This window comes from Chenopodium quinoa, unplaced genomic scaffold, assembly GCF_001683475.1.
Source record: "Chenopodium quinoa cultivar QQ74 unplaced genomic scaffold, ASM168347v1, whole genome shotgun sequence".
NCBI classification, from domain to species: Eukaryota; Viridiplantae; Streptophyta; class Magnoliopsida; order Caryophyllales; family Amaranthaceae; genus Chenopodium; species Chenopodium quinoa.
The window spans coordinates 1,714,305-1,734,859 of NW_018744062.1; the positions used below are offsets into that span (position 1 = coordinate 1,714,305).

The 20,555-nt window shown below is 39.5% G+C and overlaps 4 protein-coding genes across 8 annotated transcripts in view; 3 read left to right on the forward strand and 1 right to left on the reverse strand.

Annotated features, from left to right (window-relative positions):
- The window catches only part of LOC110690738 (acid phosphatase 1-like), a 20,980-nt gene extending 12,840 nt beyond the window's left edge, over positions 1-8,140 (forward strand). The window contains exons 1-4 of one of the 3 annotated variants that reach the window (XM_021867625.1): positions 6,731-6,766; positions 7,000-7,426; positions 7,524-7,736; positions 7,846-8,140. In XM_021867625.1, the coding sequence (XP_021723317.1) occupies positions 7,002-7,426; positions 7,524-7,736; positions 7,846-8,023 (816 nt within the window). In that variant the 5' untranslated portion in view covers positions 6,731-6,766; positions 7,000-7,001 and the 3' untranslated portion in view covers positions 8,024-8,140. Of the gene's footprint in view, positions 1-6,687; positions 7,427-7,523; positions 7,737-7,845 lie in introns of those variants that run through there. The other 2 variants (XM_021867626.1, XM_021867624.1) reach the window with 2 other exon arrangements.
- An 80-nt stretch (positions 8,141-8,220) lies between these two features.
- LOC110690739 (V-type proton ATPase subunit E2-like) lies at positions 8,221-10,317 on the forward strand. Its single transcript, XM_021867627.1, has 6 exons — positions 8,221-8,641; positions 8,896-8,996; positions 9,070-9,280; positions 9,376-9,560; positions 9,838-9,937; positions 10,064-10,317. The coding sequence occupies exons 1-6, from the start codon at positions 8,540-8,542 to the stop codon at positions 10,085-10,087; spliced, it is 723 nt and encodes a 240-aa protein (XP_021723319.1). The 5' UTR covers positions 8,221-8,539; the 3' UTR covers positions 10,088-10,317.
- Positions 10,318-10,449: 132 nt separating this feature from the next.
- Positions 10,450-14,284, reverse strand: LOC110690737 (BTB/POZ domain-containing protein At3g08570). 3 transcript variants are annotated; one of them, XR_002505150.1, is made up of 5 exons: positions 13,012-14,284; positions 12,825-12,894; positions 11,504-12,682; positions 10,823-11,425; positions 10,450-10,746 (listed from the first exon to the last, which is right to left on the reverse strand). XR_002505150.1 is itself a non-coding variant. In XM_021867622.1 (4 exons), the coding sequence occupies exons 1-4, from the start codon at positions 13,086-13,088 to the stop codon at positions 10,916-10,918; spliced, it is 1,836 nt and encodes a 611-aa protein (XP_021723314.1). In that variant the 5' UTR covers positions 13,089-14,284; the 3' UTR covers positions 10,450-10,915. The 3 variants fall into 3 exon arrangements, 2 of the variants coding, with proteins under 2 accessions (XP_021723314.1, XP_021723315.1); XM_021867622.1 differs by having other exon boundaries at positions 10,450-11,425; XM_021867623.1 differs by having other exon boundaries at positions 10,450-11,425; positions 12,825-12,891; positions 13,012-14,277.
- Positions 14,285-15,358: 1,074 nt separating this feature from the next.
- LOC110690742 (acetyltransferase NSI-like) lies at positions 15,359-19,753 on the forward strand. Its single transcript, XM_021867629.1, has 8 exons — positions 15,359-15,738; positions 15,824-15,921; positions 15,993-16,059; positions 17,156-17,339; positions 17,502-17,601; positions 17,769-17,869; positions 19,063-19,156; positions 19,388-19,753. The coding sequence occupies exons 1-8, from the start codon at positions 15,698-15,700 to the stop codon at positions 19,462-19,464; spliced, it is 762 nt and encodes a 253-aa protein (XP_021723321.1). The 5' UTR covers positions 15,359-15,697; the 3' UTR covers positions 19,465-19,753.
- The last annotated feature ends 802 nt before the right edge of the window (positions 19,754-20,555 follow it).

A 20,555-nucleotide genomic window follows, 5' to 3' on the forward strand; every position in this document is an offset into this window, starting at 1 on the left:
CCCAAGGATCAGTGCCCAGAGAAAAAGGTCCCGAAAGGGAAAAGGTTGACTCTTCATCTGAGCCGAAAGACTCAGAGAGCCAGCCGAAGAACACAAAGACTGGGACACCTGCTGACATTGGCAGCAGACCAGATTCTGAAGAGTCCAGTCCATCGGCAATGGACATGGACCAACAGACTGAAACAGCAGAGTTGGCCGAAGGAGATGCTGAGAAATGTGTAACAATCGGGATGGACCTTGATCCTAACACCCGTTGTGAACTTATTCAGCTCCTGCGGGATAACAGAGATGTGTTTGCTTTCTCGGCAGCTGATATGCCCGGGATAAGTTCAGACCTCATCTCCCATAACCGAAGGTCCATGCAAGGCCTCTCAAAATTGGGGATCTTGTCCTTCGGAATGCTGCTGCAGTTCAGAAAGGCCGAATCCATGGGAAGCTCTCAGCTACATGGGAGGGACCTTATGAAATTTATGATGAGCTTCAGCCAGGGACATACCGACTTCGGCAGTTGGATGGAACTGAGTTGAAGAATCACTAGAATGCTGATGTACTGAAAAAATACCATGTGTAAACCCTTCGGGGCAGAACAATCTTTGTAAGTACATTTTGAACTAATGACAGGCCTTGGAGCCGCCATTTATATAAAATTTACAACTTTTTATCCTTTCAAAATTTTCTTTGTTCTATCTACTCTTTGAGGGTTTTTTATTCAGCCTCGTCTGAAGCCTTCGCCTTCGGGTAACTGGGTTTCAGATTGCTGACAAAACCTGTCTTTTTAAAGAACACCGGTCTTTCAGCTGAAGTCAAACTTCAGTAAGACTTGTTCTCCAAAGACATGAGTCCATGGACAATTCTGGGATATTGCCTTAACTGAGCCTTGTATCCCAGAGAGCCATTATCCGAAACATTGCCTTAAGTTGGCCCTGTGTTTCGGGTATCCATTTTTTCAAAGATAGACAGAAAATCAAGGATAACAGCAACAGTTGAAAATTTTTAAATCAGCCTCGTCTGAAACCTTCGCCTTCGGGTAACTGGGTTTCAGATGGCTTACAAAACTCAGTCTTTTTAAAGAACACTGGTCTTTCAGCTGAAGTCAAACTTCAGTAAGACTTGTTCTCCAAAGACATGAGTCCATGGACAATTCTGGGATATTGCCTTAACTGAGCCTTGTATCCCAGAGAGCCATTATCCGAAACATTGCCTTAAGTTGGCCCTGTGTTTCGGGTATCCATTTTTCAAAGATAGACAGAAAATCAAGGATAACAGCAACAGTTGAAAATTTTTAAATCAGCCTCGTCTGAAACCTTCGCCTTCGGGTAACTGGGTTTCAGATGGCTTACAAAACTCAGTCTTTTTAAAGAACACTGGTCTTTCAGCTGAAGTCAAACTTCAGTAAGACTTGTTCTCCAAAGACATGAGTCCATGGACAATTCTGGGATATTGCCTTAACTGAGCCTTGTATCCCAGAGAGCCATTATCCGAAACATTGCCTTAAGTTGGCCCTGTGTTTCGGGTATCCATTTTTCAAAGATAGACAGAAAATCAAGGATAACAGCCTTTTTAAATCAGCCTCGTCTGAAACCTTCGCCTTCGGGTAACTGGGTTTCAGATGGCTTACAAAACTCAGTCTTTTTAAAGAACACTGGTCTTTCAGCTGAAATCAAACATCAGTAAGACCTGTTCTCCAAAGACATGAGTCCATGGACAATTCTGGGATATTGCCTTAACTGAGCCTTGTATCCCAGAGAGCCATTATCCGAAACATTGCCTTAAGTTGGCCCTGTGTTTCGGATATGCGTCTTCTTTAAGAACGCTGGTCTTTCAGCTGAAGTCAAATTTCAGTAAGACTTGTTCTAAAGAGGTTAGTCCCAGAAAGCTAATATCCCAAGCATTGCCTCCAGTTGGCCCTGTGTTTCGGATATCCAACTTTCAGACAGTCAATCTTCAGTAAGACTTGTATCCCAGAAGCATTGCCTTCAGTTGGCCCTGTGTTTCGGATATCCATTTTGAAGAAGTTCAGAAATTGCTTATTCAACTAAAGTCATACTTCAATTTCTGTGGGGGCAAGAAGCACGCAGTGCAGCTATGTTCGGCAGAGTTGAAGAAAAGAAACAGTAAAGCATTCAAAAATAAAGCAACTGAAGAAAAAAAAAAAAATTGAGCTACAAGTTCAATAATTCAGTATCGGCAGCCGCCCACAAGCGGAAAATAACAGCTGCCGAAATACGTACATAAGCAAAAAAATAAAACTGCTGTACGACAAGGCAAGCTGAAGCAAAAAAACAAGGCAAAAAACTCAGAAAGCGGCAAGTCTAAAGTTAAGCACATGATGAACCGCAAGATTCTGAAGACGACTGCCCGAGTTCCTATGCTTCAGCCGGGGGATCAGACTGATCAGCGTTGAGTCCCATGGTGGCCTCAGCCCCAGCAGCAGAAGAGGCGGGCTTTGCACTTTGCCGAGCCTCCCTTTCCCTCTGCTTAGCTTCCAACTCCAGTCTTTCAGCTTCCTCTTCGGCTTCCTCAGCCTTAAGAATTTCAGCTTCAGCTGGAGTTGCAAACTTCATGTGAGGGTCTTCGGGATTCTGGACCCACTCAGCACATTTAGACCAGTCCAGCTTCGGCTCAGCATGAAGGCAGACTCTTCGGCATACTCGGAATCCGTTTCTGAAACCCATCTCATATTCCTCTTGGGTATAGACACGGACTTTGAGTAAAGCCTCAGCATCAGCCAGCTTCTTCTGGGTCTCCTCCAAGTCTTCCTTGGATTTCTTCAGCTCATCAGCGACTTGGGAGGAGGAGCCTTTCAGCTCATTCAGCTCTTGCTGAATTTGGGAAGCCTTTGTCTGAGCCTGGGCCACTTCAACTTTCTGGATCAGCAGTTGATCCTCAGCCTTTTGGAACTTAGCTCTTTGAGCTCCAGCAGCAGCAGCAGCCTCTGAGAGTTGGACGTCTTTGGCCAGGAGCAACTCTTCAGCAGCCATTCGGCTGGCTTCAAGAGCCTCTAGACGCTGCTGTACTTCAGCTTGTGCAGCAGTTCCTTCTTGAATTCGGCTCTCAATAGCAGCCTTGAATTTGGAGACGTCCACTCCCATATGCTCCTGGAGGAATTTTTCCCCTTCCATCAGTGGGGGAAAAACCTCCATCTCCATAGCATCGCAGAAGGTTTTCAGAGCTTCGGCAGCTTTTTTACCGTACTCCTCAACCTCCTGCTGCTTCTCTTCAGCTGCTGCTTGCTTCAGCTTAGCAAGCTTAACTTCCTCTTCAGCCACCTTCCTTTCGTGCACAGCAGCGTCTACCCTATCTTGTAGGGTATCAATCAGCTCTACAGTGAGAGTCTGATTGTGCACGAACTGAAAACAGGAAGACAAAAAAAAAAAATAAGTAATAAGAAAAAAATAGAGCTGAATTTCGGAGGAAATGAAGGAAAATTACCTGCATCATCAGCAGTTGGTTAGACCTGGCTGGGTCAGGAACTGATCTACTGGATTCGCCCATCCCAGCAGTGGCCTTCAGCGACCAGATCCTTGCCCTGTCTACTTCGGACATGCCAGCAAAATTGCCGAAGTAGGCTGCAGCTCCTTCTCGGTTTTGACCCCATATGAGGTCCCAGATGTGATCTGGGATTGGAATTCGGGGGGCCGAGAAACCCATTTCTCCAGAATGCAGAGTCTGGAAAGAAGGGAAGGACGACGATGGAGCTTGATTAGCCTTGGTTGTCTCAGCATCGTCCTTCTCAGAGGAGTCAAGTACTATGACCTCCTCTTCTTCAGGGGTGAGGACGAAAGCCTCAACCTCTCTTGCGATATCTGCCGTGAAGCCTTCAGCACTTGACATCACGGCATCTTTATTTTCGTGCTCAGCAGCACTCTCCTTGATTTCTTCTTGGACCCCTCCCTTAGGTTCGGGAGTTCTCTGATCCACCTCCATCTCAGGAGGTGGCGGAGGGGTCTTTTGAGGAGATTGGGGTGTTGGCTGGGGAACCCTCGGCGATCCATTGCCTTCCTCAGGTTCCCTTATTGCGACGCCGATGGTCATCGGCCTCTGCTGAAAATCATGAGGGCCGATGATGGCCATCCTTCGGCGCCTTTTCAGAAGGGGCTGCTCGTCCATATCTGAGTCTGAAGACTCTTGTATTTGATCTTCGGGACGAACAGGAGCTTTGCCTTCTCTGTGTCTGTTACTCTCTTCAGACTGTAACAGACAGGGGGGAAGAAGAGTGTGAGTAAAAAAAAAAAAAAAAAAAAAAAAAAAAAAAAAAGTTGTCTGAAAACTCACCGAGGTTTTCAGCAAAGCCTCGTCTTCTTCAGCTGCTCTAGCTGCAGCTTCGGCTTCAGCAGCTCTGGAGGACCCTTCTCCTCCTTCACAAGCCTCAAGTACCCGTGCAACCTCTTCGGCTGTGCGGGCAGCTTCAGCTTCTTCGTTCAGCAGCTGAAACCAAGGGTCTCTCTTCTTCCACCAAGGCTTCTGCCTCTGATACAGAGCAACAGCCTCAATTTGGAAGTGGGAAGAGTCCAGATGAACTTCCCTATGCCTCGGCTCAGTGATAGACGGGGCCCGTTCAGTTACAACTCGCTCTCGGTTAACACCAAGACGAGCGTAGTTAATACCAACGTTGGTCTCGTCCCGCTCTGAAAAAAGGAAAGGGAAAAAGTTTAGCTCAGATATGTTGGCACAGCATAAAAAAGCAAAGCGAGAGAAGAAAAAGAGGTAGTTAAAAGCCTCGGCCCCAGCCGAAGAAGCTTACCATCCTTAAACTTTCGGCTGAGGCCAACAGCTGCTAGCATATTCTCTTGGAAAACGTAATGCGTATCGGGGAGCCAAGTCTCCGGGATATGCTGCATTCGACCACTCCCCCCCGGGTTCGGCAGCTTGCCGAAGATATGTTGCTGATCCAGGTTCGGATCCGCCCCGTTATCTGCGGGGGGACCTAGACTTCCCATTTCGGGATCAGGCTCAGCTAAGTACCGGGGAGCGCTGAAGACGCAAGGGTGGCCCGGATCTATGGGTGCCCTAACCCAAATCCATTGACCTCTCCAGTCCTTGTCTGAAGAGTCATTTGGCCACATGGTCAAGTATTGGGGCCGGGACTCAATCCGATACCACCCAGAACCATGGCTTCCGTGCCCACTCTGAATATTTGGCACTAGCCGATGGAGCTTTCTGAAGCAGTGCAGGTTCGGCACGTATTTGAAGAACTTGCAGACCCATAAGTATGTCATCACCCTTCGGATGCTGGTGGGGGTTAGCTGACATAGGGAAATGTTGTAATGGATCAGCAAGTCTCGGACGAAAACGTCCAAAGGGAACCTCAGCCCATACTGAAGCTGTCTCGTGTACACCCCCACATACCCCGGGGGTGGACGATGGATTCTATCGGATGCTGAGGGCATTCGGCACCAATATCCATCAGCTTCAAAAATGCCGTAGTGCAACTCAATTTGCTCAGCAAATCGATATTGATCGGCGTTCTCTACCCACCATGAGTAGGGGCGGTTCTTTATCATGGCCGAAGCGACTTCGGCATTCTCCCACTCTGAAAACCCAGGGAGGATATCCCAAAGGACAGCGGGAATTTCATCGTCCCGTCCAGAAGCACTCGGCTCATCCGTTCTTTGAGGAGGAGCCGAGGAAAGGGGAGTCGCCCTAATCCCTTCAGCAGGGTCAGACTCCGGCCTTTGACCATTCCAGGTCCCAATCCTATTCCTAGGATCGGGAATCGGCCTTGCTCTTCTTGGAGCACGGGCTCTACCTCTAACTCCTCTTGCCATGGATTATTTCGAAGAGAAAAGTCGAAAGAAAAGGGGAAGGAGTTCGAATTCGAAGAAAAATAAACTGAAATCAAAGGAATTTACCTTAATCTGAAGCGAAAGTTGCCGATTTACGAGTTCGTAGTGGCAAGTCTCAGTTTCTAAGCTCAATGCTCGGGGGAATTTGCGAAGTTTTGATGCGGGTTCTTGGTTTCTCTCTCGAAGAATTCTGGGTTTGTGTTGGTGAATAAGTGAGGAGAATGACGCGCCTCTGTTTATATCTCCAGGTACGGGATACGAAGAGTCTGTGCTTTAATTTCTCTTAAGTACCCACTAAGTAACCATTAAACACATGTCTTGTGATTAAACCGCCCATTATCCGTCCAACTTCCGCAAATCATTAACCGTTGTTATCTCATTAATTACGGTTTAAATTCAAATTTTTGGATCAATTAAATCATTTACTTCCCTCCTTTTCTGAGTTAAATCAAACCCGACCCGTCATTCTTCCAAATCGGGTCTGGGGGGCAAGTTGTTTGGGTCCAATTTAGTCAAAATTGGGCCTGAGCACTAAATGATCCAATTAAAAGCCCAAGGTCAAGGTTCAACTCTCCAATTGCTCAAAAGTCAAAAGTCAGCCCACAAAGTAAGCCAATTGGGCTAAAGCCCAACCTCTCCAAGTATGACAAGGTATAAAAGCCATCATATTAACACATTCAAGAGGAGATCACATACATTATCACATACACTGATTATTCCAATTCATATGCTCATTCTTGCATTGAGAAATACTCCACAAAAGCCTCAAGCTACAAAACTCTCTTGCATAGTGTCTTCCTTTTTACACATTGTACTGACTTTAGCATCGGAGGGGCCTTCCTCGGAAACACCCCCGAGGCTAGTTTACGTGTGTTCACTGTGCAGGAAACCTTCGGCCCAACACAGCTTGGATCGAATCCAGTCTTCTCCATTTCAGTGGACCTTCGGCAAGGTCCCATTGTTTTCAACCGAAACAATAGGTAATAATTAAGTGCGCAGTATCTATCATTAAACATTTAAAAGGGTTGAATCTGCACGCTTTTGATAAAAAAGGTCTAGTCATTAATTGATTTTAGTAGAGTTGACTAGTTGAGCACTTGAGTATAGTATTTATTTGTTAGTTCTTAATTGCATTATTAGAACATTCTATACATTGAATATCTTTATATGCATGCAATGGAACCAAGTTGTAACATGGCATGGACGGTTGCAGCAATGGGAAAATGGAAGAGGGAGGTTATAGTGATGATGTTGTTGTTATTGATATCGACGACAATTGCCAAGGAAGTGAGAAAGGCGAAAGGAGGGAGGCATAGAAAGCGGCATTCAGCAACAGGAGGCCAAGCAATAATAAACGGGACAAGTAGTAATAGTAGTGAAGCCTACTGCCTTAGCTGGAGGATGGCCGTCGAAGCTAACAACATGAGAGGTTGGAGAACCATCCCTACTGAGTGTTGGCGCCATGTACAGGGCTACATGGTGGGAGGCCAATATTACCGCGATATTAACTTGATTATTGACCAAATTTATGGTTATTTGGATGGCGTTACTCCCCTTGGTGATGGGTTTGATGCTTGGATCTTTGATGTCGACGACACTTGCCTCTCCAACCTCTATTACTATCGAGCCAAGCGCTTTGGGTAACGCCTAGCTAGGCCATCCTTAATTTAGATTAGCAACCAATTTATATTATCCGTCCTTAATTAACTTGTGTCTCATTTTACTGTTTTGTTGTAGGTGTGATCCATATAATCCAACGGAGTTTAAAACGTGGGCTTCTAAAGGAGAGAGTCCAGCCATTCCCGCCGTGTTGGATTTGTTTAACAAATTAATTCAAGTTGGATTTAAGGTCATCTTATTGACTGGGAGAGATCAAGAGACCCTTGGCGAAGCTACTGTTGATAATTTACTAAATCAAGGTTTTGTTGGCTATGAACGCCTCATAATGAGGTTAGTACATGCATTATATTATTTCTTCATATAGTTACGTTGTTGGCATTTGACCATGTTGCTAACTTTACTTTACTCGTGTGTGAATCATTGCATTGGACTTGCTAAGGTCGCCGGAGTATAGAGGACAGAGTGCAGTCATGTACAAGTCTGAGATTCGCCGACAAATAATGGAGCAAGGGTATAGGATTTGGGGAAATGTAGGAGACCAATGGAGTGATCTTCAAGGCAATTTTAGTGGTGATCGAACATTTAAATTTCCCAATCCTATGTACTTTGTTCCCTGATCAATTTTAGTAATGTTTAGAGATGTGCTAATTTCCTAATTCCTACATGTATGTAAATTTGGAACATTTGAAATGTAACTATTTAAAAGCTTAATTTGAATGGAGAATTACATCTAACATAAACAATTTTATTAAAATACACGCCCCTATCCCTTATTATTTTGTCAAGAATCTAAAAAAATCATTTACTTGTATTTGTTTTTTTTTTTTTTAGTGTAAGAGAATAATAATGAAAATTAAAAGAGAAATAAATGGGCTACAAAATTTGTTGGTTGGTTAGCAAAAAAGAAATGGGGTACACGTAAGCGGCAAAAATAAAAGACGGGTGACAGAGTTATAAGTTAAGTGAATGAATGGAAGAGGAATTATTCAAAGGTTGAACAATCTGCCGGCAATTCGGAAGCATTTTACAAAATTATAATTACACAAACAAACAAGATCCTTATTTTATAACTTATAAGATTATTATTGGCTTTGCAATTCAATTTTTGTTTCAATCCCTTTTCATTAATTAACATGGACGATGGAGACGTATCCAAGCAGATTCAGCAAATGGTCGAATTCATTCGCCAAGAGGCCCTCGAAAAATCCAACGAAATCTCTGTCTCTGCTGAGGAGGTTTTTTCTTTATTATTACTCCTTTCCGTCTCTAAAAGATGTTCTTGTTCCGAATGTTATAGATAATGTCGTATTTATTTTAAATCCTTGTATCATTTCCAAAGTTGGTTGGACTCATTATTCAATTCCCTGAACGAATTATTTACTCGTATCATATTTGTTTGCTTGTCAATTAATTAATTTAAGAATAAAAATAAGTTGTGTTATTCACAATTGGATTTTGGGTAATGTATGGTACATCCGTACATTGTTAGGAATTCAACATTGAGAAATTACAATTAGTTGAAGCTGAGAAGAAAAAGATTAGACAAGATTATGAACGCAAGAATAAACAAGTCGAGGTTCGCAAAAAGATGTAAGCATCAATATGTAAAGTTACAGTAGATAGATAAATCATTGAAAATTGTTTGATTGTTTGGAGAATGCAGCGAGTATTCGATGCAGCTGAATGCCTCGCGGATTAAGTACTTACAAGCTCAAGATGAGATTGTGAATGACATGAAGGAAGCAGCTTCTAAGGAGCTTCTTCGTGTTTCTGACAACCCCAATGCTTACTCCTACAAGAAACTTCTCCAAGCCTTTTCTGATGACAAGAATCCCTACAACTACAACAAGCTTCTCCAAGCCTTGATTGTTCAGGTCTTATTTTCTTTTTGTATTATAAGCTCGATTATTTATTTGGTTTTGGAATCTTGGAACTGCTTCTAACTTACTCTAGTATTCTTTAATTTCAGGGGTTACTACGCTTAAAGGAACCTTCTGTACTGTTACGCTGCAGGGAGATGGATAAGAAAGCGGTTGAGTATGTTCTTGAGGATTCTAAGAGGGAATATGCTGAAAAAGCTAAAGTACAGGCACCCACAATTACCATTGATGATATCTCACCTCCCTCTGCCTCACAAGAACATGGTCCCTCATGGTATCTCACCTCTTTCGCCTCTCTAATTTTTCCATATACTGGACCTTCGCTGTTAGTTGTTACTGCATCCTTGTTTCTGTTTTTATGCCTTACTGATTTGTGTCATTCATTTGCTTTCTTACAAGATATATATTGTGAGCCTCTAATCACTAATCTTTATGTCATTTCTGATACCTACAAGTAGGATTATATTATCATAATGCTATGGTACTTGATTAGCTTAGCAAAATAATGCTTATGATACTAAGTTGCTGTTGCTTTTTCTTGTGTTTAAAAGCTCGGGAGGAGTAGTGTTGGCTTCAAATGATGGAAAGATAGTGTGTGAAAATACTTTGGATGCACGTCTGAATGTGGCCTTTCAGCAGAAGTTACCTCAGGTCTGTACTAGTGACGAATGTTTTTTATGCTATTAACAAGAAATTTTTGTTGCAACAGCCAACAAGTGTGTAGCATCAAACGAATTTCCGACAAGCTGCTTATCTGATTTTAACTTTTCATTGCAGATACGCAAGCACATTTTCGGATAGAGTTTGTATTGGGGTCCATTCAATGGACACATACAGAGTCCTTGATGCTTGCATATGAGTTGCATTATCTCTGATTTGGCTTTGCTAATAAGAAGCAAAATAATGTATTTATCATTCATCAAGCCTAGAATAAAAAGACATTCTGCTAACTGTTTGAAAACCTCTTTTTCATTTGGGAGAGTTTGCACAAGAGCTTAATGTTATATTGGAGGATGTAATAATTCCCATTTCCCAGAACAATACTTTGCAACTTCATTTATGCAAAGATTGAGTTCAAGGCAATTAACTGTATTTGTTTACTTGTCAGAATAATTCATTTTTTTAGTCTATTGATGATAAGCACATATATAGGAGGCAAGATATTGGAGCATTCGAAATAAATACAATACTTCAGTATTAATACACTATTTTGTTGAAAGATTTGTGCCTCGCTCATCTCTGTTTCAGAAGCAGGAAAGTATGATCAAATACCGGTTTGTCTCCAAGGCTCGAACACATAGGGAAGACAAAAATAGGTACTTAAGCATGCTTTCCCTTCTGTAAATCATGACAATTACAAATTTGTTGATGTATATACCATACATGCTCATGTTTTTGGAGGTCAAAGGTCTGTTGGTGTTTATTAGGATGCAAAAGCCTTAGCATTTTGGATACAGAAGCTGCAGTAAGAAGGTAAAGTGCTCAAGAATTTATCATATATGCTAAATTATAGTACTATCATAGATAGAATTTGACCTGATATATCACCATGTTTTCTTGAGTTCCATGTCTTTATCTTCTGTTTACTGTATTCCACCTGGAGGCAGCTTCTGGATCCATCTGATTATCCTAAGAAACGGAGTGCCTTCGACTACGTGCAGTTTTTCCTTTCCTTCCTGATTTTTGTCGCTTGTTTCCCATTGGAGTGCTGAAAATCCCAATCTTCCCTATTCCTTTTGAGAGTGAAGTTAAAAATGTTTTACCATTTCCTGACTTGCCCAACATATCTTGTTTCATGCAAGTCTGCTCCTTCTCCAAATCATTGAGCCTCATTCTCAACCTTGAGATCTCAAGCTTCAGTTCTCGGTTCTCCCTCCTCAAGGATGCATACGTATCTCTGGGGGACATTGCAGCACTTGGGATGCCGCTGCTAATTTTTTGGGAGAACAGTGCATCTCCTGAACTTCCTGACATGCTATTCTTCAATCGAAGCTGCTCAAAATAGAGAACTCTCACTGTCATTTGAACTGGGAGCCGATCATTCTGTGCAGCATGGTTGCAAGCTTCATTTGAGAGCTTTTGGCAGTCAATGTATTTGCACAACTTATTGCGCTCATCTTCAGATATCATTGGGTGAGCCTGCACAAGCAAATTATTAATTGGCAGGTCCAGAGGTGAAAATAAATATATATGTATCAGTTTTGTAATCTAAAGTACCTTGAGATAGATGTCAAGTGCTCTGTAAAGCCCATCATCAATGACTCGGGCATAATCCGGCAAAGCCTCAATAATAGCAGTGAATTTTTGCAGGGACAGGTAAGGATCAGGGGCAATTTCTGCTAGATATGCATCAATAAGACGTCCAACCTTCAATAGAGAACCATGAGTGGGAGAGCCAAAACCTTGTGATTCATACCCACTTTGATCTTCAGTAGTTTCTTCGTCCTCCATCCGCTGAAGGAAGTTTGCCAGTATTCTGCAGACTGTGTCAACATCAAACAACGAATCTCCCTTGTGAACAGACGGGATAAGCAGATCATCAAGAGACACCATTTCTAGCCGACAACCAACCTGCCTCTCCAGCTCAACCCTGCAGGAGATGTTGGCATCCACTATGATTGCCATCCTTAACAAACCAAACAGGAAACTAAGGGGAATTGGTGAAGATTTCGATTTCTCTGTTGGAAGAAGATCGACAAGGGCCTCAATAATCACCTTCTGGTCATGCTCTTGTGTGCCACAATGTGGTCTTAACCTTGCTGGATTCCATATCTGAAGTTTTCCAATGCCCTTTAACCATTCTTGTGCGTAATGCATCAAAGACGCGATGATACTGCAAGTATCAACACCTGCTTTCGCCATAGCTGAGATGACCTGCTGATAGAAATCTATCCTGAGTACAGACAGATCTTCAACCCACCATTCAATGTAGCCTGCAGCTTCTTTTAATTCTGCCGAGTCATCCTCATGGCAACTTACATGTGAAAAACCCGAAGCCAGCTGCTCTCTGCACGCGTTGGCAGCAATGGCATTCACACATCTGCTTGGAATTCCCACCTCTTCAACCATGGAAATAGGTAGGGACTCACAGGCAGAGAGAACTTCTACAGATTTCTCAATACTCTGAACAACCACCTCATCAAGATAAGCTTCTGTTCTTACAATTAGGTTCTCTTGCTGATAGTCTTCAGTCATTTCCAAGTACTCAGCAGCACAGCGCAAGTAGGCCACATTACCTGCTGTAATCTCAAAGTTCATGCCGTAGCAGAACTTGGCAGCGAGCTCGAATGCTTGAGAACCCCCTGGTAGGTTGTGAAGCTCCAACTTGGAGACCTTGGAATCCTTGGCATCTGCAACCATTTTTCTGATTTTGCCACTTCGAGTGACTAGGGGAAACTATAATATAAATCCACAAACCAAACAGTACAGTCATCGGTACATGAATACAGTAATTGACATTTGACAGATAGTAATACTGTAATATTCCTCTAGATAGATAGCAAGCTGAAACAAAAGAATTGATACTAGGAGAATTGACCTTGTGCAGTAGAAAGGATTCGCCATCGACGACAACAGTAATGTCCCCAGCAACGTCCTGAAAGATGCTGCTAGCAACAATGAAAGAATATCATGAGTGCTGTAATCATAACATACATGTCGGCATGACCATGAATACAGTAATAATATTATTGTTGAGATCAAAATTCATCATATGAGAAAATTACCGGTTATTCAAAGTAGTGCAGAGCTTGGAATCAGGTAAAGGATGGGTAGAGAGTTGGTGTTTATCTTCTGCTACCATTGTTTGAGTTTTCTCTATCTTTAATACAAGTAATAATTTCTCTCTATTTTTTTTCCTCAATCATTTCACACTCATTATCTTCTTCTTTAGGCTAAATTGTAGCTAGTATTGAAAAGAAAGAGGAAATGATGGGAAAATCTTTGTTTGTATGTTCTGGACTCTGGAGCTTCAATTCTTCAATCTTGAGTCTCTGTCTGACTGACTGCTGCTTTTGCTTTCTCTTTTTTTGATTTCACTTTGGAAGCTTTTTGTCTCACAATTACATCCCCATTATTATCCTATTTATTGCCTCATTTATCACCCTCCCCACCACATGCTTCTTTCTCTCAATTCACATTCAAATTTTACTTTTAGCTACAGCTTAGAGTTTGTGCCCCTACCACAATATATCATCGGTTTTAAATCATCTTTACATATTCCGTTTTACAACTATAGGGAGAAATCTTAAAGTGTCAACTCAACGACAATGTGTCATCAATTATAAATCATCTTTAAAACAAACGGAAAATTATGTAACAGTCTCTTAGGATGTTCCCCTAAAAATAATTGATAATTTATCATCTAGCACGGAAAATGAAATAATAATCAAATCTTGTATGTTGTATATAAAATTAATCAGACAAAAATTCTAATTTTATTTCAAATGATGTTAGGAAAAGGAAAAAGGCAAGGAATGGAGAGTGGGGACAAAGGTGGGAAGGTAGGGAGAGGGAGCTCCGGAACTCAAGAAAATAATAGTGAAAGTGAATAATTGGGTGTGTTTGTGGGGATGTCTTATAATATTTAAGGGTATGGGAATGGGAAAGTACACATGTATTGTCCCTTTAATCTTTATGGATAATTATTTTTACTCTTTTGTTGTTGACTGGATCACCAAACAACCATTTTTTTTCCTTACATTTTTAGGGATGATCCAAAAAATTCCTTCCTTAATCTCACGCCTTCCCTTCTTCTCTACCTTTTTAGGATCCCAATAAATCACTCTATTGCCTCTCATCTAATTAGAATGAACAAGCTAAGTAATCTCCAAGACCAAGATTCTTACTTTTATTTTGGGTTTACTCGTCAACTTATAGCGCCTTGTTAATTGTCATGTCTATAAGTCTATTAGGCTATTTCTATTTTTCATTTTAATTGCCAAAGAATATGCTGAGATGAGAATTACAAGTTAATGTTTGTCATATCCCATATGAAGTTGTAATTTGCTAAAGCTAAGATCTTACACTTAGGCATATGAATATATGATGCATGCATGATTGTTAATTATGATACTAAAAAAAATCAAAAAATTATAGTAAAAGAACGTACAATTATATGTGTGATATTTCCTTTATACTATATTGTATTGTATATTTGTATGTTCAATTGAGAGCAAAATGTTCATCACATACTCTGTTGGAGTTGTATTGCAAAGCGAAGAATGTCACTCTTGAGCTCGACCAGGCAAATTTTTTTTTTTTTTTTTTTTTTTTTGACAAAACGATCAGGTATTTTTTTTTTATTTTTTACAAAACGATCAGGCAAATTTGAATGGCTTTGGTCACATACAACTCTTTTTTTTTTTTTTTAATAATTAGAGAAACATATTGAGCTTTAAAAAAAATAAAACTATTCCTTAGGAATATGAATAGTTATTCTTGAAATATAATTCCACCTTTCCAATAGGGTGCTAGAAGGTTTGTGTTACCCTTGGAACAATTGTCACAAAATAACTCATATCAGTGGTGGCAAAATAAAGTTATAGGTAATCATAAAACACATCTCAACTTAAATAAGATCTTGAAATGAGTGTTAAGCTTTTCAATAATCTTTATTAGTTTCAAAAAAAAACCACTATATCAGTTTAAATAACATATGAGAAACTTTAGATAAGTTGAATTTCAATTTACCTAATAACATATGAGAAACTTTAGATAAGTTGAATTTCAATTTACCTATATAGACAACACTAGTCCTCAAAATTCTTACCTTGTTCTTTTGGACTATTTAAACTGAAATGATAAAACTGAATTGAACTAAAATGAATTAAACAATGAGAATCGGTCCTAAGATCTCTTGGAATCGAAAGGGATACTCTAACCACTTGAGCTATTCCTTACTCTCAACTAAGGAGTAAAATTAAATGAAATGTTGAAACCAACTAAAATAAAAATAAGTCCAAAAGAACGTAGTCTTAGGGTCTGTTCTAATAGACTGAAATCGACTGAATTGAACTGAACTGAGCTGAGCTAAGCTGAAATGAATATTTTAAAAGAGAAGGAAATTAAGAGTTGGGCTGAACTGAACTGAACTGAAATTAACGTATGAGAACGGACCTTTATTCTCACATTCTAAAGGGTTATGCAAAAAGGTCAATTTTGGAATACAAAAGAAGAAGAAAAAAAGAAAAGAAAAAAAAAGGATGTAGGGTCCTGGGCTCCTGGTTGAGTAATGAAGAATTGAGGATGGGTGAGTAACAGGATTGAATGAAGGAAAGCGTGCGCGATGTGGCACACAGACACACAGACACTACCGCAGTAGCTCTGTAGTCACTGTTATTTTCCTCAACATTCAACATTCAACATTCAACAATTCTTTGGATTTAAAAAACAATCAACAATTCGGCAATTATGCACGCTTCTTCTTCAATTGCCCTTTCTCTTTCTTCTCGGTATTATGCGTTTTCTTCTCTTTTCTATTTTGTTGTGTACTTCATCTAATTAGCCCTTTCTCTTCTTCATCTAATCTTGTTGCAGGGCTCCTGCTCTTAATCAATCTCAACAACTCTTCTTCTCTCATCTCAGTCTCAGTCTCAGTCCCAATCCCATTTATTATTATGGATTCTCTACTACAGGTTATTTCTCCAACTATTTGGTTGATTAATTTAACTTATTCAACTTATTGATTCTTCATCTCAAACTGCAGGAACCAAAAAGCTTAGATTTTGTACCCTCAAGCTCAAGGCTAGTTTTTGGGAATCCATTCGATCTGGGTATGTTCTTTTCCTTCTCAATTTCATTCTTTCTGAAGCCCTTTCAATTAGAAACACAGATTATAATGTACTGTAATGTTGAATGTTTGATCAGACTAACAAAGGATTAAATGAATTACTAGTTTTTATTTGGAGTAGGATATGTATATTGGATAGATAATAATGCATACACTAAGGTTGGTTTAAATGACGCGATGCGCGACAATAGAAGATGAGGGAGGCCCATGAAGAAAATATATGTCCCTAGGTGCTACTATTGTGCTCTAAGACTCTTATGGAACCATATTATTGTTCCATTATTAGCTCTTTTTACCAGCTTCTTGCTCTTGGGTCTAGTGTTTGTTTTTTAAAAATGTTGAGTTTTTTATTAATAGAGGAAGAGGAAAGACCTTCTCTTAACACCTAATTAGATGAGAAACACCTGTGTTGTACAAACACTCAAGTAAGTGAGATCACTTTGGAATTACTCCAATTAAGGAAACCCTCATGCACATTTCCTTCTTAGATAATACTCCTAATCTACTACAATGTTTCTCCCTTTTCAACTTAATACTTTTACTAGTAGCATATACCCTAAAAGCACATTGATAACCATCCAAAATAACAAGATATTAGGAGCATATATGTTTTGTCAAATTGTTATATACACGCATAACATTTAGTTTTTGCATAAAATTGCAACTTTTAATGAACTCTTTCAGAAAGGTATTTCTTTAAACTATCCCCCCCCCCTTCCCCCAGCCCCCAAATAACATTTTCATTTGCCTTTTGCTCACATTGTTAGAAAGGTGTATAATAGTGAGGCTTGGTTGGTTATAGGTGGATAGATAGGGGGGCTTAGTTGGTCAAATATGGATAGAAAAAGATGATAGTAGGGCTTTGTCGATTTTAAGTGAATAGATAAAGGTGAATTGAGACTTTTATATAAGGACATGATTTGTGGACGAAATGAGACTTCTATTTGGAGATGGACTGATGGAGGGAGTAAATTGTATTGCCGAGTGATTGGAGATGGTGTGATACCTACTCCCTTAATGCTTAAGTTATGTCTTCTTTAATGGAATCTGAATAGTAGATAACATGCTTGCTGTTACAGAATCTTGAAAAACAATACAACACAAGTTATTGAACCAACAATTCCTACTGAAGAAGAGGAGGAGCCTTTGCCTGAAGAATTTGTGCTTGCTGAAAAATCTCAAACAGATGGGTCTGTTGAACAAATAATCTTTTCTTCTGGTGGAGATGTTGATTTGTATGACCTACAGGCATTATGTGATAAGGTGATTGTGGGGCTTTTCTTAAAAATTTCCAAGAGGGATGGATTATAGCTAAACACAAAAGAAAAGTAGTCATTGTCAGGGAGTGAGTATGTTTTGTCTGGCTACCATTAAACTATCTATTGATTATATTCACTGCTTGACCGTACTCTATCACCTCGACAGGTAGGTTGGCCCCGTAGGCCACTCTCAAAACTTGGTGCAGCTTTGAAAAATAGTTACATGGTTGCCACACTGCATTCTGTTCGTAAATCACCTGATGCAGGTAATTTGTAGATGCATCTCAAATTTCTAACAATGTGACCCTGCCTAAAGTTGGCTATATATTGGGTGGAGATTGTGCATAATTCCCCCAATACCCTTACTCTATCCCACTTCTTTGTATAAGTAAATGATGGACATCTTATTCTATTGTGCAAAGTTATCTAACAGAAGGTGATGACTACAAGACGCTCATTGGAATGGCTCGTGCTACATCTGATCATGCCTTCAATGCTACAATTTGGGATGTTCTTGTTGATCCATCTTACCAGGTTATCTTTTAACTGGAGATTAATTGAGATTTATTTATTAATGTGGTTATCTGCATACATTTAGACTACTATGGGAAAGGTTGAGTTGGAAGGGTGTTCAATTTTCAAATTTTAGTGAAGCTAGGTGCTTTCTGATTATCTATAACATATTGATCACCAACAACAAGGGGAGAATTTTGTAGATAACAAATGTTTCTGACTTGACTAGCTACATCACAGGTTATCTCTGTAAAATTCTCAAGCTATATACTATATGTGTAACCAAATCATCAAGAGGATGAAGCTGTGCATAGTTTGCTAACATATCCCTCTCCCGTCTTATATGACTAAAAGAGCAAAACTGTGAATGTAAGCAATTTTGTACAAGCTGTATCAAACTTGAATACAAGTCAACTGTCATGGTTAACTTCTTGAGTTCTGGCGTTCTGCAAAATTCATCTTTGACTATTGTTTGCTCAAACAATTTTTTTTTTTTTGAAAAAAATTCTGTAGGTGACCTAAACTAAACTTGTTGATCTTAGGTTGCAATTTTCCAACTAGTCAATTAAAATTTATACTTCGTAGTTATATATTGTCATCAAAATTAAGATAAAATTTGAACATTTGACTAGGGAAATTCACTACGATTTTATTTTGGATTAAGCATGTATTTGCAGAACATAGAAGTAGGATCATGCATAGCTTGTGCAATAAAGTTTGTGCCTTTTTTTTTAATTTTTTATTTATTTATTATTGTATTTTATAGTATGCTACTGAATTAGTTGTTTGTGTTACTGGAGTATAGCTTGTCTTGCCATTTGCATATGAGGTCCTCAGAGAAGTCTCAGAATGTCAGCCTAGGTTTATGCATGCGATTTATCTGGACATTTAGCTTTGCTGCAAGTTAGTGCTCTAATATGTGCAAGATTCTGAGTGACCAGGTCTATGTTTTTACTTATCACTTTATCAGATCATGCATTTTCATTGCAAAAACCTTAATCTCTTTATCTGTAAGGCTGGGGCGGGGTGGGTATCGTTATCAAATAGCACTAGTTTCCTTGAGCCTGAACCAGTTTGCATAACCTTCCTTGATGTGTGGCGGACAAATTTGTTGTGCCACTGCTTGTTTGTGTGTGTGTGTGTGTGTGTTTCCTGACGGAAGCTGGACACTGTATATTAGGTGCATAACAGTACACCATCTGGTTCTGATGTAGGGTCAAGGGCTTGGAAAGGCTCTTGTGGAGAAGATGATAAGGGCTCTGTTACAGAGGGATATTGGCAACATTTCTCTCTTTGCAGATAGTAAAGGTAAGATTTTTATTACATAGACACTGAAAAGATATGCATTTACTATCCACAATGACAAGCTAAGCGTCTATGAAAGTGGTTTCACATGAAGATGTCGTGTGAAACAAGGATAATTTGTTCTTCCCTCTTTCAAGTCTTCTTCGGAAAATTGTTCGTGTTGTATGCTTGTATCTGACTTATTTTCAGCAAAATAAACGAATTCTGACATTGACATATATATGTTCATTGCAGTTGTTGACTTCTATCAAAATTTAGGATTTGAACCAGATCCAGAGGGAATCAAGGGAATGTTCTGGCACCCCAAGTAAAAGTTCATGGAAGATGAAGGTGAAATGTGAGACAATGAGCACTTTGCTGAACTAGGCTGTGGTAGTAATCGATGTGTAAAAATGTTCTGTTCTTCATTGGTGTCAAGTTTTGGTTAAAGTTCTGTACGAGATTACAAATGTGTATATCAAAGAAAGTTCCAGGACTAACTTCATGTATGCAACAACTCAACAAGCAGCCCATAGGCCATAGTATGCATTTGGTTGGGGCAATTGGGCTGCGGATAAAAGTGAGAAACGTGACCACGAGTCCACCACATTGAACCTACAATTAGGATCACGCAATAACCTCCCACATTACATCAACGCCATTTTTTAAGACTTCAAACACCAATTTTAATACGGAATTTTTTAATTTTTTACCCCAAGTACACTAATTTTTTTGTTTGAAGTCATACAATATTTAATATTGACAATTAATGAAAACAATTTAACAAATCCAAACAAGAACTAAAATAAAAAAAAAATGGAGAAAATTTAAAAATCCAAATACATAAATATAGCATGACAATTTTTTTTTCTTCATTGTTTCATACTCCCTCCGTGTTTTTTTAAGTGTTATACTAACTAAATTCGGTCGCATTTTAATAAGTGTTACACTATCTTTTTTGACAAAAAGCTACATTAAAATACGTAGTATTATATCTTTCAACTCATGGTGCTCACCTAAACCCACTATTACTTTTTTTTTAATTATTATTATTATTATATCTCTCCTCTCACATTCATTACTTGGGGTTAACAACTATTTAACCGCACTATCTTTTTTTTACAATTTTTTATTACTCCAACTACCCCACATACCTAAAAATATGTGTTGGTCAAACTGTAACACATATAAAAACACGGAGGGATGTGCTGGTCAAAATGTAACACTTATAAAAACACGGAGGGATGTGCTGGTCAAACTGTAACACTTATAAAAACACGGAGGGATGTGCTGGTCAAATTGTAACACTTATAAAAACACGGAGGGAGTATAAATGTTTGAGTGGGTGTATCGTTGTTTTGTAATTTTGGGATGAAGAGAATTCTTGAGATAATTTCATTATCTTTATCTTGAATGGTTGAAT

What these genes read in the sequence shown, in the direction of transcription:
- LOC110690739 (XM_021867627.1), top strand. Translation starts at nt 8,540, where the DNA reads ATGGACGATGGAGACGTATCCAAGCAGATTCAGCAAATGGTCGAATTC. An exon ending in GTCGAGGTTCGCAAAAAGAT is followed by an intron (nt 8,997 to 9,069) that starts GTAAGCATCAAT and finishes TGGAGAATGCAG; the next exon opens with CGAGTATTCGATGCAGCTGA. An exon ending in TTCAGCAGAAGTTACCTCAG is followed by an intron (nt 9,938 to 10,063) that starts GTCTGTACTAGT and finishes TTTTCATTGCAG; the next exon opens with ATACGCAAGCACATTTTCGG.
- LOC110690737 (XM_021867622.1), bottom strand. Translation starts at nt 13,088, where the DNA reads ATGGTAGCAGAAGATAAACACCAACTCTCTACCCATCCTTTACCTGAT. An exon ending in TGCACTACTTTGAATAACCG is followed by an intron (nt 12,895 to 13,011) that starts GTAATTTTCTCA and finishes CATTGTTGCTAG; the next exon opens with CAGCATCTTTCAGGACGTTG. An exon ending in CACTTGACATCTATCTCAAG is followed by an intron (nt 11,426 to 11,503) that starts GTACTTTAGATT and finishes TTGCTTGTGCAG; the next exon opens with GCTCACCCAATGATATCTGA.
- LOC110690742 (XM_021867629.1), top strand. Translation starts at nt 15,698, where the DNA reads ATGCACGCTTCTTCTTCAATTGCCCTTTCTCTTTCTTCTCG. An exon ending in GCCCTTTCTCTTTCTTCTCG is followed by an intron (nt 15,739 to 15,823) that starts GTATTATGCGTT and finishes ATCTTGTTGCAG; the next exon opens with GGCTCCTGCTCTTAATCAAT. An exon ending in TCTCTTTGCAGATAGTAAAG is followed by an intron (nt 19,157 to 19,387) that starts GTAAGATTTTTA and finishes TGTTCATTGCAG; the next exon opens with TTGTTGACTTCTATCAAAAT.